We start from the raw sequence: 25,008 nt of genomic DNA, 5'->3' as shown, positions 1-25,008 counted from the left end.
GGGTCTGTTTATTGACATGCCTTAATCTGACACTGGGTAAAGGGAATGAGTCACCGCCTCCAGACACACTACCACATCACAGCCACTCCGGCAAACAGGGAGGCAGCACCTAGGATACGAGTGGAACTTCATCAGCGCTCATTAATCTAGCAACCCCAGGCCACTTGCTCAAACAAACCGTGTTTACACTGCATGTTGGCTGGATGGGGGGGTGATGGAGCTTTTCAAAGGGCATGTGTGCAGGTGCTCGGATCTCTCACACACACAAACTGTGACCACACTAACATACAAACTTCGACTCATAGCGAGGGATTCCTTCGATGCTTGCCCCGAAGCACGACGCATGTGGAAACAGCTGCTATCAATTTGAAGTTTTGCCCCGTTACGACAACAAGCTGCAATGTATTTTACTGGGATTTATGTGATAAGCCAACACAGAATAGCATATATTATGAATGTAAAACATGGTTTACACGTTTGCTTATGCATTCACTAAACAGAATTCAAACCCAGTGGAAACAATTGGTTAATTACAAAACAGATGTAGTCTCAATATGCAACATGGAAGAGCATTTAACATTTACATGCAAAATAAAATGAGTTGAAGAGTACTATCATTGAACCCTATCACCCTGAATATCTCTGCTGAAACATGGCGGTGGACGTATGGTGCTATGGTGATGCTTTTCTCCAGCTGGGAAAGTTAAGCTGGTGAGAGTTGATGGGAAGATTGATGGAGCTAAATAAAGGACAACCATGAAATAAATCCTGTCCAAAACTGCATCGGACTTTCATCAAAACAACCCAAAACTGACAGCCAGAGCTGCAATGAAACGTAGGTCCTCTGGGGTCAAATCTGGCATGTTTTACATGTTTTCCTGAATAAAATGAAGGAGGCAGTTCCACTGTTTGAATGAACTAAAGCATGTATATGCATTAGAATGGCCCAGTCAAAGTTCAGAACCCTAAATCCAACTGAGAATCTATGTCAGAACTGGAAAACCAAATGACCAAGCCTCGGCTGTTTTGCAACAAATGTAAAGCTGCTAGAAAATCCCCATGTTAGTCAATCAAATTAAAAAAACATGTCAGCACTTTCACAAGGCATTTCTTTCCTCCACCCATTCTCCTTCTGCCTCCTCTCTCCTTTCTTTTGTTGTTTGTTTGTTGGAGCTTCATGTTTGAGCACATCTGGTTGTGATATTTAGGATGGTCCTTTTAGGCTGCTGTCAGCGTGGGGATTGACAGCGGAGCATTAGCTGCGCGCAGATCTCTGCCGCATCTGTAAATCCGGCTTATTAGCAGGACCGCGACAGACTGCATTAAGGCCACAGTTAGAGCAAAACGACAGCTGACGCTTTTTGATTCATCAGTGTCTTGTTTCCGGTGAGAGATCTAAACGTGTAGTATACTGCAAAAAAATAAAAACATTAAAACAAATACTCTGTCTGACATCATAGCCTTACATAGACAAAAATAAAACTATTTTTGAAGAAATGCATTTGCGCGCAGCCGGAGAAAATGAAAGGGAAGAAGTTCAGTGAGTCGAGTTTACAGTGAAACACTCATTCACATTCACAAACACGCATAAAGTCGCAGCAGGGCCATGAGTCTGAGGGGGAGCCGGCTGCTGCCTCCATCAGGGGCTGAGAGTCTGGCAGCTTGAGAGCTCGGCCAGCGGATAGGGGTCCAGATGCACGCGTTCGTGAGAGAGGGTGGGGGGTATTCAGCAGCTGAAACACACAGGGATTATGCACAGACTTCATTTAATTTAATTTGTATCAGGGTTGTCTTTGGGGGCAAACACCGTTTTTCACTGCAGGGGGAAATGCACGGGGTCACGGAAAACAGCAACAGACGGCGGCTCTCTAACTCGCACCCCTGCAGTGGATCCACGGGGGAAAGCGACGCACGACGCGCTCAAATCCTGGCCACGTCGCTTCTCACTTACACACAAACAAACAGGCGAGCCGATATCCTGCTTCTGCCTAATTACGACTATATTATCGAGTCAAATCCATCCAATTGACATGCATTTTAGATCCGGCATCCACCTATCCGTGGCTTGATTTCTTGAAATGAAAACCCGGAATCCTTTTGTTCTGCCTCCGTAAACAACATGTAGTAATTTCTGGTGCTTATCACAGCCTTTGTGTACTAGTCTGCTGCAAACACTCAGACTAAGCTGTTATCTACCAAGAACATATCTTAGGGGTGGATGTTTATCTGCGCAGATGCAGATTGCTGGTGTTCTCTTTGTCTCAGAGCTGTGCTACATATTATTTGTCTTCTGCTTTTTCATCATTTAAGTCTGATACAGTTTGATGTCTTACAATGGAAAAACCCTTTTAGTTACCCCAAGGCATCAAACGTGCTGCTGCTACTTGTAATCTGGTAAAGGCACAGGGAAAAAAGAAGAAATACTAACAACTGATTATTTAACCTTCCTTTAGTTGCTTTAAAGAACATAATTTAAGCTGTTAGTGAGTAAGAAACCAACACATCCTCTATGTGTTCCTGTTTCTCGGCTTTCTTCAGGTTCCAGTTGGTAAAATGTAAGACTTTTAAAACTATTTCAGAGTCTTTGTTGCTTATGTTGAGTAACTTATGTTTTAATTAGTAACTTTAACAAACTAGATGTAACTTTGGCAACATGCAAAGTGTCCAAAACCTTTCAGCTTTTCCATATTTTGTCAAGTTTCAGCCCCACATTTGAATGTAATTTATGGGGATTTCATGTGAAAACCGACACAAATATTGAATAATTGTAAAGTGGAAGGAAAAATATAAATTTGTTGCATTTCAGTTTAGACTATGACAGCAGTTGACAACTGTCCTCTGCAAAACAGTTCAGGCTCAGTCAGATGGTAAGCATCAATTTTCAGGTTGCAGGACTTTGGAGTGGCTTTGACTAGGCCATTCTAACACATGAATATGTATTGATCTCAACCATTTTTTTTGTGGCTCTGTGCCTCTGCTCCAGTCTCAAGTCTTTTGCAGTATCAAAAACATTTTCTTCCAGTATTGTTCTGCATTTAGCGCCATCTGTCTCATTTAATCAGAGCACCTGTCAGATGTTTTTTTTTTCTAACCTCAACAACTCTTGTGACAAACTTTAAATGAGAGATTTCTTTCTCATTATTTCTCAAAAAACACCAGATTTGTGGCGCGCAGGAATAATAACTGTCCTATTAACTCTCCTGTCAGATGAAACAACTTCTTTAAGCCATTGTATGTTTGTTTTTTTTTATCTGGAAGGTAAACCAGTTGCTTTTACATATCAGTTATCTAACTTTAACATCCTTTACCTCCTAAGTGGGCATTGCGATGATTATTGACAACAGGTGGCAACCTGCTAATGTAATGCAAGCATTTAAAGCCAGACCTCATTAAAAATACCCTCTCCCACAAGGAGCTGGAGGACAATGAGGTTGTAAGAACATTTTAATTATCCAAACAAACAAGGAAAATCCAGTTTCATGAGCACATTTCTTTACCAGATTTGGGAGAAACGGCTCTGAGTGATAAAATCCTCCTGGTGTTTGCTGCTGCAAAGTGGCAGCATATGATTTCCCTAGGCTCTGCTTCAACACAATGCCAGTGATTTATTCCAAAAAACATGTAAAAGCAGAAAAAAAAAAAAAATCAGTGGATGAACAGAGTTAAGTCGTAACAAAATGAAAGTTAAGACCCATTATAGAAAACTTGGACATTGTCAAGATTTTTTCAGACTTAAAACTAAGAGGATTACTTTTAAGACTTTTTAAAACCTTGAGTAAACCCTGTATGGACTGGAAAAAAGTAGTTTGATTAGAAAAAAAAATTAAGACAAAATGTGAGCAAAAGCATCGCCTTGTCACTTCCAGAAAGGTCTGCGCTGCTGGAGCCTGTTGAAGACAATCAGGCTCTCACTGGCAGTCGCTCCCTCTCCTCTTCCTCTCCCCAGCCTCCATCAAAAGATGTTAGTGTGTAAAATGTCAAAGACAGAAGAAGAAAAGAGGCAAGAGAAGTAATCTCTGTTTCCGTTTTGATCGCAAGTGGAATAATTGGAACCCTCTTAGGCTCATTACACGAGTTGCCCGCCAGCCAAAAGACGGCTCCAACTGCCCCTCTCCATTCATGTGGCAGCTTTGAAAAAAAAAAAGCTTCCTCTAGTTGCAACTTTTTAGGAGACGTGGCGGCGAAAAGGTCCTGCTACCTACATTAACGATAATCCGTCGGTGCCTTTGAACATCTTGCAGTTGCTGATGTCAAGCACCGACGGTGAGGAAACGGAAACAACGTGGCTCCGTAACAAGGCCATCAGGCGCGCTGCGCAGCGTTGTTGCTCAACCTCGCTGCTTTTTGGCAAAACCATTCTTCTCAATTACATAAGGTATCGCATACGTGCAACAAGTCCATTAGGATCCCTGTTACTAATGGACTTGTCTTCGCTGCTATTAAAGTACGCTTGTAATTATTGTGACTCTAATTACAATTACTGTATTATCCAAATTAACCTTATTCCTGGTTTAGATCACCCGGAATGACGGTAGCCAAGACATGCCTATGAAGAATGGCAGCGACGTCCCTTCAGATAAATCCGGTATAATTAGCTGTGTGCCTTACAGGGCCTGTGTGATGGTAATAATTAGAGCTACTGTAGCAAAGGTCATGCAAAACAATTTAGCGAGGATGCGGGCTGCATGGGTAATGGGAGGCGGCCCCTTCCTATTCAGAGCCGCTTTACCTCTGCTGCACTCGCCTCGCGTTTTCAACCAATGCTCTCAAAAATATTAGAAAGTGAGAACCCATCTGAGCGGCAAGCAGACTCCCAGCTAACACAGTTTAAATGGATCCGTGATTAGATTTGAGGAAAGTGCTACAGGGTTTATGTGCTAACTGGTATCAGCTAAAATCGATTCGCCGCTTTTGAGGTGCGATAGCCCACCCTTCCTTATGTTGCATCTGTTAGCCTGATGTAAAAGCGTTTATGGCTACCTTTCGTCATTGCAATTAATTTTGAAAGACGGGGAGAAAAGGTGGGAGGGGAAGGCTGAGGGGGGGGGACAGAAAGCGGTAGATGCTCTGATCCACCCAGGTGCATGGGTTAATGAGCTGAGTCAAAAACGTTGACATGAAGGTAAACAAGCGCGCACGTCGAGGTGCTTCTATTTCTATCCGTCTCCCATGTGGCTTCGCGCTCTCCTCTCCTTGCTGCTCCCAGATAGCTGGTGCACAGGGAGCTCCGGGTTCGCAGCCTGGAGTCCACCAGGAGCTCGCTCTGCTCCCTCGTCTCCCCACCATCACGCCCCGATGAGATAAGCAACAACCTCACACTTAAATATAGCATCTCAAACAACACATATGTGAGCTCGATCGGTCTCCGCGCTGCAACACAACAGCCCTGCCCAAACTCCCAGCACTCCCAACAACACTTCTTTAGCGCCGAATGATATAAACTGATCTGTCTGCCACATAAGCAGCTTGACAGCTCAAAGCCTGCCAGCTGATTTCACTCTACCTCGACAAAATGACGGTGCTTTTGGATTTTTCAACATATTTTTGCCTGCTACAAAGGCCATCTCCTGCTATCAGCTGGTGAGAGGGACACCAGAGAGTAAAAGATCAACCGTCTGGAATATAAGAGACTATGAAAGTAGTTAATTATGTGGTATTTCTTCTGTGTTTGGCACAAACAAACGTGTAAAATGAGCAAGTTTTCAGGAGAAGCATGTGCCAGATATTTTCTTGGACCAAGATCTGGCCGTAAGAGCTAAAGCGTCCCTACATATATCTGGGTTGCGTGGAAAGCCAATAAATATGCCCAAATTTCTAAAACTATTAATGTGTGGGAAATAAATTCAGAAAAAAAAAATCATTCAAAACCATCAGCCATGGTCTAGTAGATATAATAATACTTTAACTATTTTATTGGTTCTGTCCAATTACCACAACTCATTGCAGTATCTAAAATAATGTTAAAAAGAAAATTATTAAACAAGCAAATTAATGTAAAGTTCAGTGAATGGAAAAACTGCACAAACATTATGAGAGTTTTAAAATGAAATACTGAAATAAATTAAACTTTTCTATGATATTCTACTTTACTGAGATGCAGCTGATTATCATCCATGTTTTGATGTTTATACTTTACAGTTCTGACATCATTTAGTTTAAAAAAGGAAGAAAAGAATATTTTAAAAAAAAACAGTCCATTACATCAATTCACCAAAAAAACAAAACAATGTATTATACCAAAATAGAAAAAGAAATCTGGACACTCTTAAACCTAATTTCTGTAGCAAGTCCAGCACTCATGGAGCCCCCTGCTGGTGTGGAGGCCTTAGACAAGCAACTGTGTTTGCTTATGCCTTGGGCCGGTTCTAAAACTCTTGAACATACATCTGCACCACTTGTAGAAAAACCAGACATTTCCTTTAGAGGAGGAACATCTGTTTTGTACGACAACAATAAAGCCATAGTATTATGACAGTAAAGTAATAATATTATAGTTAAATAGTTTTCGGGGCTGTTTTGTCTGTTTGCCTAAGAGGTTTGCTTATATGAGAGCAGCATCAAATTCACATTTTTATCAAAGAATAAAAAAAAAAAAGCAGAAAATCATTAAACCTTACATAAACCAAACTCAGTGAGAGCCATCTAACATCTAATTTATGTGTTTTTGTTCACAAGATGAAGCCTGCTGATAAAATTTACTGGATGGGAGCTGAGGCATATGCTACCATCCGTATGTTTTTGCGACTGTTCGGGTTTAAAGAACCATAAACTGTGATTATCATTGATCTGCAGTTGTCAGACGCCTAATCTCTCTGACTCATAACCACACTGGTCACACAGGGCGATGATGGCCCGTCCGGCCCACATCTGAGGACCCGGACAAGTGTTGAGGGAAGCAGCGATAAGCATGTCCTTATCCTTTTAAAGACACTCCCATAATCCAACCGCCGTGGGAGGAGGGGCAGGCAGAGGGACGGGAGGGGAGGGGGGGCCTTCATCTTTAGGGGATTTAGTCTGGATTATAGCTAGTCCTCCAAATTAAACCAAAAGTCAGCTTTCTGCAGTTGCTCATGCAAGCTGGCAACTGGCTTGTTACCAGCCCTACATACGAGGCGAGCGATGAAGCTCTATAATTAGAACGTCTTCAAACTCAGCCGCCACATGATTTCACAAAGGAACTGTAGCTAAACCCGGATCCGTCCTGTCTCTCCCTCACACACACGCATACCGTCGCTCTCTAACCCCGCCAGTCTCCTGCTGACCTCCTGCGACTGCTGTCCTCCATGTTGTGTACCTGACTCCCGTTGCCAACCGGCTTAGCCGCAGACAAGCTTCTCAGCGAGAGCAAGGCTGCTCTGTCCCTGCTGATGCTGCTTCCCACAGCAAAACAAGGCCAAATCTGGGGCTTAGAGGCTAAAATAATCATTACTGGGTAGTGAACAAATGAAAAGTCAGAACACTACTCCCATGCCCCCCACCAGCCCCCCAGCACCGCTGGTATTTTGCCTGCTGTCCTATCTCAGACAAACGAAAAGAGGGAAGCCATATATTAACATTTAAACAGAATTAACAGAGTTTTGGCTCGAGACGGATAGAAAATAAAGCTAGAAAAGGATTATCTCCATCTGGAATAAATACATAAAGAGGAAAATATGTACTTAGAATATAAAGAAACCGTTTGACATTTTGGAAAAATAAGAAGATTGATCCCACTTTCATATTAAATGTTTTCAATTTAAAGCTGCTAGTACAGGGATAAGGAAAACTAAATAAAGAATAAATCCCATCTTTGCAGAGACAAAGTGACAGGAATGTTATTGGTGAGACTTTAATTGTTTAAATAAAAAAACTGTGTTGGTAAAACTTCAGAACTTCATTCCTCGAGGAAATGCTCACCTGAAGAGAAAACATTCAATGTTATAGTTTAGATTTTAATTTAGATTTTATGAAGTTAAATGCTCACCTCTGTACACAGAAGATTGTTTATGTCTCTTTAGCTGCGATATGTGCAAAACTGTGTGTTTTTTCAACATTAGTGGAATACTGACTATTTTGCAATTGCTGTTTCCATTAAAATTAAAACTAAATTAAAATAAAATGCAATAAGTCATTTAAAAACATGACGTTTTTTTTTTAATTGAGGTGTTTCCATTAAATTAATTTTCGTGATTCCAATTTTATGGCAAAGGAAACAAAGTCTTTGTCTGTGGAGGCTTTTCATGGCTCCACGCCCAGGGCAATAAAGTTTGGAGGGCGACATGAGAACTAAAAATGAATTAACATTATTCCACACAATATGTGAAGCAATAGGATAATCTGTTAACAGTGTTACTATGAGTACTTTTTGGTCTAGTTTCTAGTGCAAATATCTTATTACAGTGCTTAAAATAATGCAAACTGGCTTAAAAGTAACGTTTTAGTAAAATATAGAGGCTTGTTTAAAGTCAATAACTTCTTAACATTGATGAAAAAGTGTTTTTGTTTTTTTATATTTTATATTCTGTCAGTGGAACTAGAACTTTTCCATCAATATTAAGGAATAATTTACTTTAAACAAGCCTCTACATCTTACTAAAAAGTTACTTTTAAGTTATTTCAAGTGTACTAAGATATTTGCACTAGAAGACCAACAATATTTGGTAAGATTTTGTGTTTTTACAGCGACCAAGTACTTCACAACACTGGCATTAGTGAAACTGTGGGAAGATGAGAGAATTAGTTTATGTAATCAAAGGGGAGGCGGTTAAAGATGATGGCAGCGTCATGGTGTGGGGAGGCTTTCTTAGCGTTGACGGGGAAAGTGGCCAAAGTTACAGCAGCAGACTGACGATGATCTGATCAGCTCTGAAATGATAAGTGTGTTTTCTGTAGCATGAGGCTCATAGAGTGTGTGTTGTCGTGTTGAAGGTTCATGAATGCATCAAACATGTCGGAGCATCCCAGCCTCCTCCGATGCCCCTGATGGAGATGAAAGCATCATGGACTTTGCTCATTAGAGACCTTTCTGCAAAGGAGGAGCCAGCCTGCGTTACTAAAGCAGACATTTTGAGCAATCTTCTCTGAAACACGTACAGACATGCTGTTACCAGCCAGTCTGAACTGGGTTCAGCTAATCTGGGGGTTTCTGGGGAATGCCATGCCCTTTGTACACATTAAACACACTCAAAGGCCAAGTTCACTGGTTTTCTTGGCTGTGTTTGTATGTCAAAACACGGATGAAAGAGGAAAGTAAGGAAGTGGTGTCCCTTGGACAACTAAAGAACCCAAATTGTTTTGTGATTACAAAGAAGACAAAGAAGCTGGTAAGGCTGTTATCAGTCCCTCCGCAGGGCAATCATCACTAATATCATTTGTAGTGTTTTCTACTTCTACACCCACTCTGGAGTATATGCAATCTATTGCCTAGCCCACATTCTTGTCTTTGCAACTCGACCCGGTATTACTTAAGCAAAGAATTGGTTCCCCGCCTCTGTGGAAACTAGATATGGGTGTAAATAATACGCCTCGGCACTTTGTAAAAGCCCTAATCCCAAGAAAACAAACCTGAGTGAATCAGGCCCACCTGAATTGCTTTCAGGAAAACTAGATAATCAAAATGCAAAGCAGCCTTTGATGGAAAAATGAGTTGAGTTCCAGCAACAAATCCCCTACAACTAACATCAGCAAATTCTCCCCTGAACTTTTATTTGTATTCAGTGTTTGGGTTTTTAATGTAATCACGCCGCATTCGGGGCTCCATCAATGAGCTATTCTGATTTATGTCAGGCTGAATCAGACTTAGTGCTGAGAGGTTTGCAGACATCATGAATGAGAAAAGGAGCCACACACTGAACACATTAGGGGTCCCACCATCTCCAGAGACAGTGGGGACAATGGAGACGGAGCAGAGATAAAGGAGCGGGATAACAGGGGTGAAGGAATGGCTCACGCTGATCGGGCAGGAGAAGAATGGGAGAATGGGCGAAAAGAAAGGCGGAGGCCCCGACACACTGGCCACACAGGGCAGAGGGAGCGAGGGGGCTCTGAGAGGCCTTCACTCGGTCATAGCCCATAAGGCAGCCTGGGTGAAAATGCTACAGCTCATTACATGCTCTGCCTCAGTTCTGTGGATGAACAATGCACAATTACGCTACCCTGCTGCTCCTCGAGCCATACTGCTGCATGCCTCTGAGGCGCCTGACGTTGCAGCTACAGCGGCCGGCCGGCGGGTCGGCCTGCCAAGAGCCTCCGCCGCTCTTCAAACAGCCCATACATGCACTCCCTAATGCAAATCCAGGTTTATGTCAAGAAACAAAGGAACTGTATGAATTTGCTCCAGTGAAAGGAGAGGAGAAACAGGAGAGACGGCCGTGCCGCTGGAGAGAACACAACAAAGGTATAATGCAGCATTTGTGAGAGCAACACAATGATGTTTGCTCCTTTTGCCTGCTTTGTCCTCCTTAAGTTCCTCAGAAAGGTAGACATGTGACAAAGAGACAATTCTTTTGTTTTCCCCGCTGGATTTACTTCCCCCGGTGTTATAATTACTGCAAGCGGAGGAGCAGCCCAAACATACAAAGCATGTGAATCGGTAGAGCCTCCGAGGTTAGTTAATGTCAGATGTACCAGTTTCTAGATGTTTCCCTAAAATCTGATCCCTTCTAATGAAAGATGAAGCTTTCATCTGTGTGTGAACCGTTGCAGTACTCCAACTCCGGAGCGAGAAGTTACTAGATGATGTCATCACCTAATTTGCATATTTGGTCATCTGATCCAGACTACAGTAGGAGAGAGAAATATCAACTTGGTGAGACCAAAAATGAGTACAATGCACTCTCAATACATTTAGAACTACAAATGAAAGTTAGAAAGTAATTTAATTATCTATGACAAAAATAGCTAACTGAAATACTCAAATATAGAAAAAACAAAAAGTCACTTCAGGGACCTGAAAAGTGGCTAAATGTTGTGACAAAGTCTCGATGTCAGCAGCGGTGAACGTCTGTAAGACTCTTCTTCTGTTGTCACTCTCTGTTTGAGCTTTATTAGTTTCTCAGTGGCGACCACTACTGGTTAGGAGGAGAACTACAGCAAGTAAGCAACATGAAGAGTTTGTAGGATTTCATCAGTCCAGATCTTAGTTTCTAAGGACTACCATGCATACATTTAAAGAAAAATATGCAGAACTATAGAAGATGCAACAATTAGTGCTGACCAGAGCTGATTTTTAGTTTTATTTGAGATCTGACCAGACAACTGTCTTTTTGTTTGTTTGTTTGTTTGTTTGTTTGTTTGTTTGTTTGTTTGTTTGTTTTTCTGAAATGCCTAGATTGTCACAAAGTGAAAAACAAAAAATCTTCTTGGAAACACAATTATTGTGGACTTTTTTATTTTTAATATTTCTGTTTTTCTTTGAAGTGTAAAACGTAGACTGTGTTTCCTAACAACTATAGGGAAATCACTTGTGTAGGTTTGAATAAAACAGAAAATGAAGGAATTAATATTTTATCCCCTTTAAGCATCAAGTTATAATTTTCCTGACTTTTGTTTATACATTTTTTAATGTGATCAAAATACTCTGAAGTTGGTTAATGTGTCTATACACAAAAAATGGAGGGAATTTTTGTTTTAATGCATTAAATAAATTGTGATTTCACATTCAGGTTGTATAATACTCCACTTGCTGATCACAGATTGAGATTCCTACATTTTTCTAGTCACTATTCAGATTCTGAGTGATAGATGGAAAAAAAAAATCAGTTGCACAGGCCTGTTGTGTTTTGATGGTAATATAAAAGAAATGTTTTTAAAATAATATTTATTCTAATTCAGTTCCTTCATGTGGCTCATTTAAATTCATTGAATTACATCCCATTAAATCAAATTGCATTGTATTAAGTTGAACCAAAACATACAGAGGAGGCATGTGGTTGAGTGGTGAAGCATTTAATCAAATTTGTCTTCATGTTAATGTTTCTGTCTGATATGATACGTGTGGCACAGAAACCCAAAGCAAAAACACACAGTTCCTAATGCAAAAGCTAAAAATGCCTGAGATGTGGAGTCATCTATCCACCAGCAGCATCAGCTCCCTTTAAATCTCCCATCCTGCTTTTCTGCAATTATGCATGCGGAAGTTGACATTTAATCTGATGGGAGAAATGCTAACGAACATGCTCCTGCTTCTGCTTTGTTTTAAGCAAAGCAAGCAACAACAAAAAAGAAAAACAGGACACTTGGAAAGGTCACTCTTCCCTGGTGTCGGAGCAAAGGGAAAAGTTTCTGTTCACAGCGAGTATCGGGGTATTGTTAAGCTAAACTGCCTCCCTCCCCCGTTTTCCCCTGCCATTCAAACAGCCAGAGCCGCGGCCCTCGGGACAAAGCCCTGGGAAATCTCCCAACAATAATGTGGCTGCAAGACAGGACACAGAAACACAATTATAATTCTGATATCCATGGATTCTAATTAATACCTTTTCTCCCTGCACATTTGGAGAAAATTAGTTTTGGGCAAACGTAATTGTCATTACGAGTGAACTGTAATTACTTTCCACTGACTTTGTTTACTTTCTTTTTCAAGTTTGGATGTTTTGTTTCAGCCAAAGGATGAAATGTGAGGGATTTTTTAAAAATATTTTTATGCACGTTCAGGATAAAATAAAAGAAGGAGTCCGAATTTTGTATCGTTTCATGTAAAAAGGTAAAAAAAAAAACTGCAGCTGCTGCGCCGAGCTCATGCTGAAATGAGATTCTCCTCCAGGTTATGACTTGAAGTTTGTGTTTCTGTATGTATAAGCTGACCTTTTCTATGCTCCAATAATGTAAATACAGGCATTTCCACCACAGCCAGCCACATTTGCATGAGTGAAAGATGGGGGTATGTTGTTTTTTTATCCTCCTGAAGTCCTCCACTGTCAAAGGTTTTCCTGAGAATCCCAACAGAAACAGGTTCTAACCCCCACCTTGGCTCTGTGGTTCACTACTGACAAATGTCGCCGCTAAACGTGTGAGAAGCTGCTTATGAGCACTTCGGCACACCTCAATAAATCTGTGTTGATGATGCATTTCCCCTCCTCTGCGTTGGGACTTGAACACCGAGGGATCTCCATTAAAGAGGAGCAAATGCGGTGTGTTTGTGTTGGAGAGTTTAATTTGAGAAATAAAAAAAAAACAATAACATAAAAAAAAAACAACGCTGCGAGAAACTAATTTAAATGGGTAATTACATCCACGCAGCATTGCTTGCAGGGCTTAACAAGGTACGTAATGATGTCCCCCTTCCCCAGCGATAAACATCATCACTTCGTCCATTTCCTTCACTCCATTTAGCCTTTTCTCATTTGCGGGTGGACCCATCAACCTATAAGCCCAATGCCATTACACCCCTTCTTGCATTTAGATTCTCGTCCAATAAAGACCCTGCAAACATAAATTGCTCGATGGCTGCAGCCATTATGCTGCTATTTTTAGCTGCGCAAAAATCCCCCTTCATTTGACGTTTAATGGGTTTACAAGAAAGCTAATTCTGCCTTTTTGATAGAGCTTTTAGAAGTAATTTAAAGTGTGTTTCCCCCCATTTTGTTGAAAAGTTGTTTCTTAAATCAAGTAAAATGATCTCAAGAGGAAGGAGGACGATTAAAGCTGATCGGATTTAACTTTTCTGAAAACATGCCTCCTGATGATTCTGTTGCAGGAATTTTAAACAGTTGATGGTTTTTTTTTGTCCCTGACTTCAAATTCCTTAAGGAAGAACAGTCAAGATGGAGACGTACATTTAGTGTTTATCACGTTACAAAATCAAACCTCTTTCTATTTTTTATGGAGGGAGGGAACGTAAAAGGCACAGGAACACAACATTATTCTGAAACAGAAGAAAATACGTATATGGAATTCAAAATTAATACAAATATGCAAAGTGTGGCATGCATATGCTTTTAGACCCTAAATTAAATTCTGAACAAAAAAATTAGTTTCTGTTGCTTTTGCAGCAAGAAAGTCCTGGGTTGAAATCCCAGCCTGGGGTCTTTCCTCATCCCTGCAAAAACACAAAATCTTATTAAATATTTTTGGTTGTTTCTAGTGCAGATATCTTATTACACTTATAAAAAGACAAAACTTACTTAGAAATAACATTTCAGCAAGATATAGGAGTTTGTTTTCAGTACACAGTTCCTTATTTTTATTTTTTTTAAAGTACTAGCTCCACTTGCACATTATTTCACTTATAACAAGACATTTTTCTCATGTTATAAGTGAAATAATCTCCCAGTGGAACAAGTACTTTTTTAAAATCAATGTTAAGGAATTATTGACTTAAAACAATCTCCTTTCTTGCTGAAACGTTACTTGTAGGTTAGTTTTGTTTTATTTCAAGTCTACTAAGATATTTGCTCTAGAAACTAGATTAAAATATTTGGTATGATTTTGTGTTTTTGCAGCGATAGAGTCTGTTCTCCTGGTGCACACATGTTTTCTCTCTGGGTGCTCTGGTTTCCTCCCACACTGCAAAAATACGACCATTAGGTTAGCTGGTCTCTCTAGTGTTCCAAAATGTGAGTGTATGCATGATTTTGTGTCTATATGTTGTGCTAATCGTTGCCAACCAGCTTGCTGTATGTTCCTGCTGCACTTGTGATTAATTAGGAGGGTCTCTGAGCCATCGCCCTAATCTTAAAATCCCTCCGCAGGTTTTCAATTAGATTCAGTGGCCACTCCGAAACCTTAATATTACTTTAAGTGATAAGAAAAAACATATAGGTATATTTAATATTACTTTTAACCTAATTCTCCCAGATGTATGAATAATTTTGTCCACTACAAATGAACACCCAACACATGCAACCGAAAAGAAAAGACATGATTGCTTTCCGTAAAGGTCACCATGATTTGTGGAAAAATAATCTCGCCCTCGTCCGAACACTGCATTTTGCAGAGAGAAATAACACGTTTCAGGCAGCAGGAACACAGGTTGAGAAAAATCATTGCCGTTCTATAAATAGATCTCGCTCCCCACTCCTCGTCTTCCACGTTTCTCTCCCTGCAATTTGCCAGGACTTGGCGTTTTCCTTGCCGCGCTCTCCCGCCGTACAATCTGTACGAGTCGAATGCAGTTAAGGACACTCGCGGTGACATGCGTACGTCAGGCGCTGTCACTCATGTGTTTTGACTGTTAAGCTCTTCTGGCTGGATGCTCTGATCCTAACAAGAGGGTGGCAACCCAGCAGGCCCGGCTGCTCCTGACTGGCTGCCTGCGGATGTTATGTCAGCTTGTTGTACCTCCGCGACATCGGGGGTGACATGCGGCATTGGGGGGGTGTTGGCGGGTTGGGGTCAGGGCTATAAAAACCTAACCAAGTGTTAAACCGTCACTGCTTGCCAGGGAGCTGAAAACCATCTCGTTGAGTAATGTCACTCAGTCACCCTCGGCCACACCCTCACTTCGCCTTCAACGTGAAAGGAGGAGCCAGCGGTGGATGATGCCATCACTGTCACGCTGCTAATTTGCTCGTGGCAGACAGCTTTATTTCACCTTATAAACAGTGACACTTAAAAAGCGGAGCGTTTTTTTTCCCTAAATCGCTGCCTTACAAATGACCTCCCTAAATAATTAACAGGTTCGTCTGCCGCTAAATCGGCGCTCATCTGAAGCTGCTGGTGATGAAAGATTATTTGCCAACTGCTTCGAGAAGGAGGAGACTTTAAAGGCTGCGATATACACCTTCCGAGGTTTCCAAATGCTAAAATATATATTAAAAACACGCCGTAGAAGATCAAAGACTTCTATAGCTCTTCCTTTATTGCAAAATATCTGTCATGATTAGTCTCTGACAAACTGTTGAGCGATAAGAGGCTTATACGGACTTGTGTATTTTATATATATATATATAAAGCTGATAAACGTATACATTTTTAAAGGATGTCTGTGCAAGCATTCACCCGCAACAAGACAGACGCGACAAGATGAGAGAAAGAGGAAGCTCTGCTTTCAATTTCTGCTCTTCTGCTATCTGTGTTGTTTTTCTCCCAGTTACACTTTCAGCCAGCAGTGATGTCCTCCACTTTATGTCAATCACAGCTTGCTGAAGACAACAAACAAACAAAGCTAAAGCATTTTGCAAGAATCAATCTGCATAGACGAAATGAGAGAGAAGCCGGAATAACTTATCCCGACTACTCAGAAGATTCACAATGCTAATATGATTTTTTTTTTGTTTGTTTTAAAATCGAACATCTGCTGAGATAAGAATATAAAATATTCATTCCTCTTCAGTGTTTTTACACTCTGTCGTGTTACAATTACAAACTTGACTGTTTTATTGGGATTTTTGTGACACACCAACACAAAGCAGTGCGTAACAGTAAGTGGAAGGATGAAATGACACTTTTTCTACAAAATGGAAATTGATCGGGACTTTGACTAGGCCATTCTAAATAATAAATATCAACGTTCATTCTGGCTGTACGTTTTTTCAGCCTATAAATGTTTTTCTTTTCACTGTTGCCTTCTGTTTAGCTCTCACCCTTTTCCCCTCAGCATGATGCTGCCACCACCTTGTGATAGACAGAAATGATTTTTCTGCTGAAAAGCTACATTTTTGACTTTCTTCTGTCAGGAAAAGTGTGGAAAAAGTTCAAAGTGTCTGAATCCTTCTGCAACAGCTGAAACAAAAACAAAACATTAAAAACAAAAGAAAGAAAATTAGCGCTAAAGTTTGATTAATATTGAAATCTTTTCTCCTGCTTTCGCTCATGTTTATTAATGCAAAACACTGACGTCCTTTATTCATATAAATATCCGCGTACAAAAGCAATAAGTGAATTCATGAGTGAGTGAGTAGGGGGAGATTGGCACTTTAACAGATGTGTAGCATGCACTGACAGCATGACATCTATTTTGCATGCTCAATATGACACGTTTGAATGCCCGTATGCATATTGTCCCGATGTGAAGCAACAGCCTCGGCGGAACCACTCCCTGTTGTTCCTCCCACATAAACACCAAAAACATCCTTATACTCACACAGACAAAAAAAAAAAAAAAACACGATGAGCGCCGCCATGTTGACAGATTTGTTTCACGTTTTTTTTTCTATTCCAGTTGGTTTTGACTGGTTTTAGGTTTTAGTAGTATATGTTACTGATTTCTGTTTGAAGTTAAAATTATGATTAAAAACCGTTAAAACTCATGAAATGGTCCCAAAGTGAGCAGCACAGTGAGCATCTGGAGGAAGAACGCTCCAGTTGTCAGATAACTTTTACTCGTGAGACTCGGTCTCAGATGAATACTGAACATCCTGCACCACGCAGGGCGATCTCCAGCCAACGTTTTTATAAATTCACCTGACATCTTTTTCAGATTGATTTATCATCCCTCTAAAGGAAAAATCATGACTCTCTTACCTGAATTATGTTAACTGATATAGTAAAATCGCTCATTTTCCTGCTCTGCTCACCATCAGGATTCACAGGTGTGAGAAGCCTTACTGCGAATTACAAATTCAAAAACAGATTCTAGCCAAAGGCCATTCCTTTACTGTATAATTGTCTTCCACCCCAACAAGTGATTCACTATAATTAAGCCATGGAAGACAGCTTTATTCTCCTGTGAGCTTTCATATTAGTGCTACCACAGGCGGGTCTCACAAACATCTCAGCTGACGCTTTAAAAGACAATGGATAGTCATGTTCAAGGAGGTATCTACAGGCTTACATTGTCACAAGGGACAATGCAATACACACAATGTAGCTGCAGGTAGGAAGCCTTCAGGGAGACCTGTCACTGTTATCTTGGCCAACTCTGCCGCGTCTGCGTGTCTTTAAGAGGAAAAGCCAGACTCCAGCTGCTCAGAAATAAGCAGGATGCTCGCTGGCCCACATAAGCTCACAACAGAGCACAACTCTGAATTAATCACACACATAAATTAAAAATAAACAAAAAGCTGTATCCTTATTTACATGAGAATAATCACAACCGCCCCTGCAAACCAGAAAATATGGTTGGTGACCAGAAATGGTTGATTTTCAGTTTTATAAACCCTGATTGGCTGAAGGGAAGCTCTAATTTTTAAAAAAGAGAACAAGAGAAGAAAGGAACAATAATCAAAGTGAAATCAGATGCTAAAGAAATCAGGCCAGTTAATGCAGTTAAAGTGTGGATGCTCTCACTGAGAGAACCTGATCAGAGATAGCATGAAGAAGCATTGCTCCAAAACCTGAATATTAGAAGCAATTTAAAAGGAAACTGCACCTTTTTTTTACATGTCAAGACATGCACATGCACATGTACAGCAAGGAGTAAAATCGTCAATTACTTACATTTATCTGTCTTTTAACTGTTTCATGCATAGAGGTCACTGCAGGGGACAGACATCTAAAAGCCACTTTCTTGTGTTTCTTGTGGATTTTTATGTTATAAATGCACACAGACCACTGAAGTGGACATTAGTACATCATACAATGCACTGCCAACTACTGGCCATCCACTGCAAGTACAAGAAAATATTTTGTTAAATCCAATATGGCAGACAGACAAAAAAGCAACTCAGGAATATCCATCCCCTTGCAGGTAAAAATAATATCAAGTAACCCCTAAAGATTATTTGTATTTTACAAATAATAACTTTGTGTTTGGAGAAAATTACAATTGATCACCTAGAAAAAAAATTCTAGAATTTTTTTAAACAAATTTTTGCCCCCCACTTTTTATGCCTTAAAAATTAAAAAACATTTGAAAAAAAATCTGACATAAAGGATCATAACTCATGCCTAAAGGGTTAATATTAATAGCATAAATACAGTTTATTATGATTATGTTTTCATCAGCTTGATGTCTGAAGTGGATCTCTAGTATTTGCACTTGTATTTGCACTGCAATTCAGAAAACTATAATAAAAAATGAGTTAAAAGTAGTTAAAAAAATAAGTCATGTGTATTTTTAAGGTTGCCCTCAGGTTGAATTTATACTTTTAGAGGTACAAAGGATGCAGCCTAATCACAACCAGATAGTCACTTGTGGCCTAACCAGTCAGAGGGATTTGGGTCGGGAACCTGTGAGGTCAAGTGGTTTCAAACCCAAACAACAAAACCATTATCAGCCTTTCCACCGCTGCTGCTGCTGTTTGTTTGCTCTACAAATGGTATCGTAATTAAACTAAGCACATTTTTTATTCAAGAGCCACATCTGTACATACCGGATGCTTCTGTGTCTCGCAAATGTCACAGTGGGGAGGAGGGGAAACAGTGGCAGAGCGGGGTGGCTCTGCTGGAGGCTGAGGCGTGCTCCTGCTGCCACTCTGCACATCTCCCACACACATAGCTGCTTTTCTCAGGCCAGATAAAATGTGCACAGACTGGGTCAAAGAGATGTTTGTCAACATCAAGTGTAAGAAGGAGCGAGGTGGCGGCTGCATGCTAAGCAGCTCCTGCCTCTATCAAGCCAATCAACTGGCCCTTAGAAAATGAGAAAACGTGGACACCTGGCACTAAGACTCCAGCTTCACCCTCCTTATCTGTCTATCTGCCCTCACGCCGCTCCATCAAGACAACTCCAAGCTTTGCATAATGAATCATCAAAATCAATCTCCTCTCCTATTTGTCTTCCTCTTCTCTTTTTCATTACCCGACACAAATAACGGGAGTCCTAATCCTGAGTCTAACGCAGTTTTATTGGATACTTCAGCTACAGACGTGCAACATTGCAAGCAGTTTTTTCTATCTCTGAGCACTGGTATCAAATATTTAGTTAGTTGGCTGTGAAATGGTGGAAATGATCTGCAAAAGGTACACAGGATGTAATACTTTAGGATTTGTTTGTTGTTTACTTCAGTGCTGGTCATTGCATCCCCTCACTTTCTCCTCCTTTGTTGTTTTGTACGTCTCAGACACAACTTTTTGAAGGAAAAGGGAAGCGTTTTGTTCCTGCTTTGATAGTTTACTGTGAGGAAATGTGTTATTTTTGCCCCCACATAAAACATTTACCAGCAGGAGCTAATAAGGTTTGATCAGGAGATCCCAGTTTGCCTTATTTTATGCAAGTCAGCTGACTCAACTAGGAATTGGAACCAAAATGAGTGGATATGTGGTGAAATTATGGCTGGACAGTAAATCAATCATATATATCAGGACAGACATGTGATCAATATCAACAGATAATTCATCTGATAGAATATTCAATATTCAATGGGAGATATAGGCAGAGAAAGGGCTTTATCTTCTTAACAGGAGCTAAATTAGGATAGTGGAATCAACTAACTCACTGTCTCTTCGGTTACCTAGCAACTCACTCTTTGGTTACCTAGCAACAACCTGATGAGTGACTTGCAGAGCAGCAGTTTAAGGTTTTGCTTCTGTGCCTCAAATCTGTTTAAAACTAAAAAACAACTGCGTGGAGTGAAAACTGTGGAAGGTTAAAACCAAAAACGAACCAATAATTATCGATGTCGACAATTATCGATATAGACTGAAATGAAACGCTTATATCGTGATAGGTTTTTTTCAGCAATATCATTCAGCCCTGGGTTAAATGGGCATTTTCTGAAAGTAGTACACGATTGAATAAAGTTATGAGAGATTTTACCGCTTTATGACAAGAGAAAAAACTAATTTAAGAAGAAAACTAAATTGATATACAATTGTACGAACACCTAAGTAGGATGAACAAAGCCTATTCCCCTCTACCTCTTTTATTTTTCTACACTCTTTGCCTCTTAATAGTTGACCAATTTGCTTCCTGGGGCAGATACATTCTCCATTATTCAATACAGCCAACTGGACAACAGGTGGGAATTTCCCTCCTTTTGTAAAGCAATTCTGACACTGTGGGATACCCTGACCCACCGTATGAATAAAACATCCACTGACCACCACAAAGTAACACCCCAAAAACAGCATCTTATCCCTTCCACCTGTGTTATTCCAGCCCACTCGCTCACCCAGAGTGGCTCCGACAGGCCCAGTAAATCAGCATGCCTGTAAGTAGGTCTCATTGACCCCTCAGTGTCCAATAGCGCCTGGATCTCTCTGGATCATCCGCTCAATATATCAATATCCATCCTGTTTCTTGTTTTAAGACCCCCACTCCCAAGCCAACACGCCCCACTCTCCCCACACTGAATGTCAAGCGGAGATTGGACTCATCAATTTCAGGAAGATGTGTACGTGTGTGTGTGTGTGTGCGAGCGGTGGAGCTTTTTCTATGAGGAAGCATGGCACATAAACTCATAAAAACACATGGCCTAATGCACTTTCCCTCTCTCTCAGACACACATAAATGTCCCAATCCCCTATGAGAGAAGTGGGTCAAGAACAGAAAGGGGGGAGATTGCCAAAAGGATCCAGTAGACGAGTTCATACATGCAGAAATCCATAAACTAAAGATCAGCAGCTCGGCGTACACCTGTCAGCTTGAATAGCCAGACTTTCACTGCTCTGCCAGAGCAGCTTGTGGTACGTCAGGGCAATTCAAGCGGCCATGCGGCAAACGCTGCAGCCAATCGGACGACATACAGATTCAAGCAATGATTACTCTTTCTGTTAGCCCTTGAAATGATGTGTGGAGGAGCTGATTAGCCGAGTCAATACATCTGGCAGGTGCACAAACTCTTGTTCGTTTTGCAGAGGCTCAGCACACACCCGAGCATGGAGAGCAAGAGAAAGGGAGAAAGGCAGAGAGAAAGAAAGAAGGGACAAACAAAGGAACAAAGACAGGAAAAGAAGACAGAAAAGGTAAACAAGTGCAGTTAGAGAGGCCAAATATTCCACTTTGTCAGGCCTCCAGATTGTGCTTAGCAAAGCGTTCTGATCGCAGGTCAGCTCCAGCCTTTAGGCACCTTGAAATGCCTAGAAGGATTCCACTCCACTGACACACTGCCATTTTGAATAGCTCAGCTTTTCCATCAGCAACAAATATTTCCCTGACACAATGTGCTTTGATGCAACTGAACTCCAAATACGTCTAGACAATAGGCTGAGTTGAGAGAGAGGTTTGCTTTCTTAGAGTCTAGTTTGACCTAGGAGACCTTCTCATTACACTTGATGAAAAACTAAACGTTCAAAGTTATTTTCTTGCCGCTACATTGCGCTAAATCAATTTTCTCCTTCCCCCGACAGGCAAAGGCAGTCCAGCCAAAGATCAAGGACATAGCACATTGGATTGTATCTCACCTCTGGCAGTGGCATGCCGTTGATGATGAGGTCTGGCTGCTGGTGACCCTGCCCTGTGAACGAGTGCTGATAGCCGTGGTTGGGGGCCGCATTGCGTGAGTTCTGGTTCTCCACGTTGAGGAAGGTGCTCTCGGAGCGCCTGCAGCCCAGTGGCAGGCTCTGCTGGTGGTAGTCGAAGTAGTTGAGCGAGGAGGTGAGAGATGAGCAACTCACCACATTCATCTTGTCTGTCTCCTCGACGTCTCGCGGCACCAGGCGGATGTCGTTCTTGCTCAGCTTCTTCTTCTTGCTGGATTTTTTCTGGTTGCCGTAGGAGTACTCCGCCACCCTGCGCAAGTAGAAGAAACTGAACAGACTCAATAAAGCAGTGCTCTGTCTTCCCCAACCAAGCCCACACAGTCAAAGAGCCTCGGCCCCGTCATGCTGGGTGGGGTGCCAGATGAAAGCTCATAGCCAGGGCCGGACTTAAAGCTGCTGCTGTTTTCTATCGTGGCTTGTTGTTGGTGTATGTAGACATGAGGAAATGAAGCAGATTCTGTGTAGCATACAGTCATTTAGAGCCACCATATTGGTGTACATGTATTGGGATCAAGGGTGAGTAACTCACTGTGGCGCTGCATCAGGACCAGGTGTGTTACTTTAGCTGTAGCGTTACACACTCATCTTTTTCTTGCAAAACAAGATATTTTTCTCACATTATAAGGAACTTGTAGTTTTTCATCAATATAGAAAAAGTACAGCTTAATAAGTAATAGCTTATATTATTGATTTCAAAGAAGCTCCTACATCTTGCAGAAAACTTACTTGTAAATTAGTTTTGTCTTTAGATATTTACCTTAGAAGCTGGATTGAAAATATTTCATAAGATTTTGTGTTTTTGTAGTGCAGTGAATTGATTATTTTGGAATATACAATCAATGCTCTTTGAGTATCCCTAGACAGTCAGATACTTTATTTCCAAATTAATCAGAAAACATAAATAGCAAAGCATCAGATTCAGTTTAACTGTCAAGCTTCCCATGCTGGTATATTTTCATCAGCACAGACAGAGCGTTTGCATAACTTTATATGAGATTAAAAATGTTTTTTGTTTTTGTTCTTTGATGCTACAATCTTTGAGGAGTGGCTGTGGCATACTGTGTCATGGTAGCTTGTTTTATCTAATAAATTATGTACACTACAGTGTTAAATATCTTGTAAGTTGATGCTGAAGCATTGTTTACCGAAGGCATTGTGTTTTCTTTGCTCTTGAATTGCAAAAGCATGATAGGGGCACTTAAGATGGTACAAGTAAACTGAGGCAAAAGTCCAAAACCACACAGCCACAGAAATATATACATACTCCAGGGCTGCACAATATTAGAACTGTGACAATGTTTCAATTTTGTTGGATTTCTTTTTCATTGCACGCCTTCTTTTGTTTTGGTGTCTTTAAGGACCGAGTTACTGATACTCGCTTCGATACTTTACCAGTTTGGGTTCGTTTTTGTATGGAAGAAGACATCCTACAAAATGTGCCGTCTTTATCAGAAACCTTTTAGAAGAGACAAGTGCAAAGATTGTTTCAGAAAAACTATTTTAATGTGGACAAAGCCTAGAAAGTCAATATGCACCTTTGTAACGTTGTATCTCTGCTTCATAAATATGCATGAAGACTTTTGTTTTTCTCCAACTTCTAAACAGTTAAATATTTATAAACCAGGGCATGCAAAGCTTTTTGTTTTGTTTTAGAACCTTTATGTGTTTTGGAGATAAATAGTCATTAAAACACTCAAACCTCTCACATAATTTAATATGATGTTCTGAATTTCTACTGTATTTCTACTTACTTTGGTTCTGATCTCCTTTTTGAGTTACAAAATATGACACATTTTGAGCCTGATCAGACCCCAGTTACTGAGTGACCTCCTGCTGACATGTATAATTTATTGCAGTCATATAACCTCATTTCCTTACTCTAGACCACCAGTATTACTTTAAATTGTTGGTTGTCAAAATAGGCCAGAAATGTCATTCTGGAAGGCACAAATTTATGTGCGGTTGGCAGATGGCTCCATTTCTTTCCCGAAGTAGTCGGGTACGAAATGAGCAAAGCTGCAAAGGCACAAAATGGCAATGCAGAAAAATTACTAGTACTCCCTAAGCACCTCCAAAACGATGTGTACCTATTACTCTGTTGCACCAATCATGAAGTGAAAGCAACCTGTGTGGACGGGACACCAAGGCTGGCTCTGGCCCACTTCCTCCTGAAATCCGGCCCTGTTCAAAGCCCCTGTACGAGTGTGGAACGGCGCACAGAGGTGACCCACCACACCCGGCCTGCAGTGGAGCCGTCGTAAATGTTTGTTTGCATTTGCATGCTCAACAATCAACATGTCACAAACAGGCTGAAAATGCAAACATGCCAAAACCACAGAAGCAAGACAAAAAGGAACACACTGAACCTGAGAAGCACCACCGGTATATGCAATCATATTCAAAGCACAGAACACTCACTGATTCCAGTTTTTTCTTTCATTAGCAAGCAGGCCCACAAGCAATATAGAAAAGCAAGAGAACTGCAGATTCAAATTTGTTCGACGGCTCTCTGTGACTTCTGCAAACTGAAGCTGAGCATTTTGACTTTAATAAGAGCAAATGAGCAGCAGAGCTATGCTTTATCAAAGGATGCTCACATTGGGGGAAATGTCTACTCTTTGCAGAGCCTTGCAGTTTTTTTTCCACAGAATAACAGATGTTAAGTAGTCCAGTGATGACTACAGCCCTCACAGGACATATTTACCATCATGTCTGGTGTTTTGTTTTTTTTTTTGCAAATTTTACTTTACAATCTCTACTGAGTCAAACTCTGAAAGGTAGAATCTAACT

General features: G+C 40.8%; 1 protein-coding gene across 7 annotated transcripts in view; it reads right to left on the bottom strand.

The window, feature by feature from the left end:
• The window catches only part of pcdh19 (protocadherin 19), an 80,180-nt gene that overhangs the window by 48,927 nt on the left and 6,245 nt on the right, over positions 1 to 25,008 (bottom strand). For 2 of the 7 annotated variants that reach the window (XM_007573641.2, XM_007573642.2), the window contains exon 2: positions 22,141 to 22,486. In XM_007573641.2, the coding sequence (XP_007573703.1) occupies positions 22,141 to 22,486 (346 nt within the window). The remainder of the gene's footprint in view (positions 1 to 22,140; positions 22,487 to 25,008) is intronic. The other 5 variants (XM_016661565.1, XM_016661566.1, XM_007573643.2 and 2 more) reach the window with 3 other exon arrangements.

The sequence above is a fragment of the Poecilia formosa genome, unplaced genomic scaffold (genome assembly GCF_000485575.1).
Source record: "Poecilia formosa unplaced genomic scaffold, Poecilia_formosa-5.1.2 Scaffold336, whole genome shotgun sequence".
NCBI classification, from domain to species: Eukaryota; Metazoa; Chordata; class Actinopteri; order Cyprinodontiformes; family Poeciliidae; genus Poecilia; species Poecilia formosa.
This window is presented reverse-complemented; position numbering and strand designations above follow the sequence as displayed.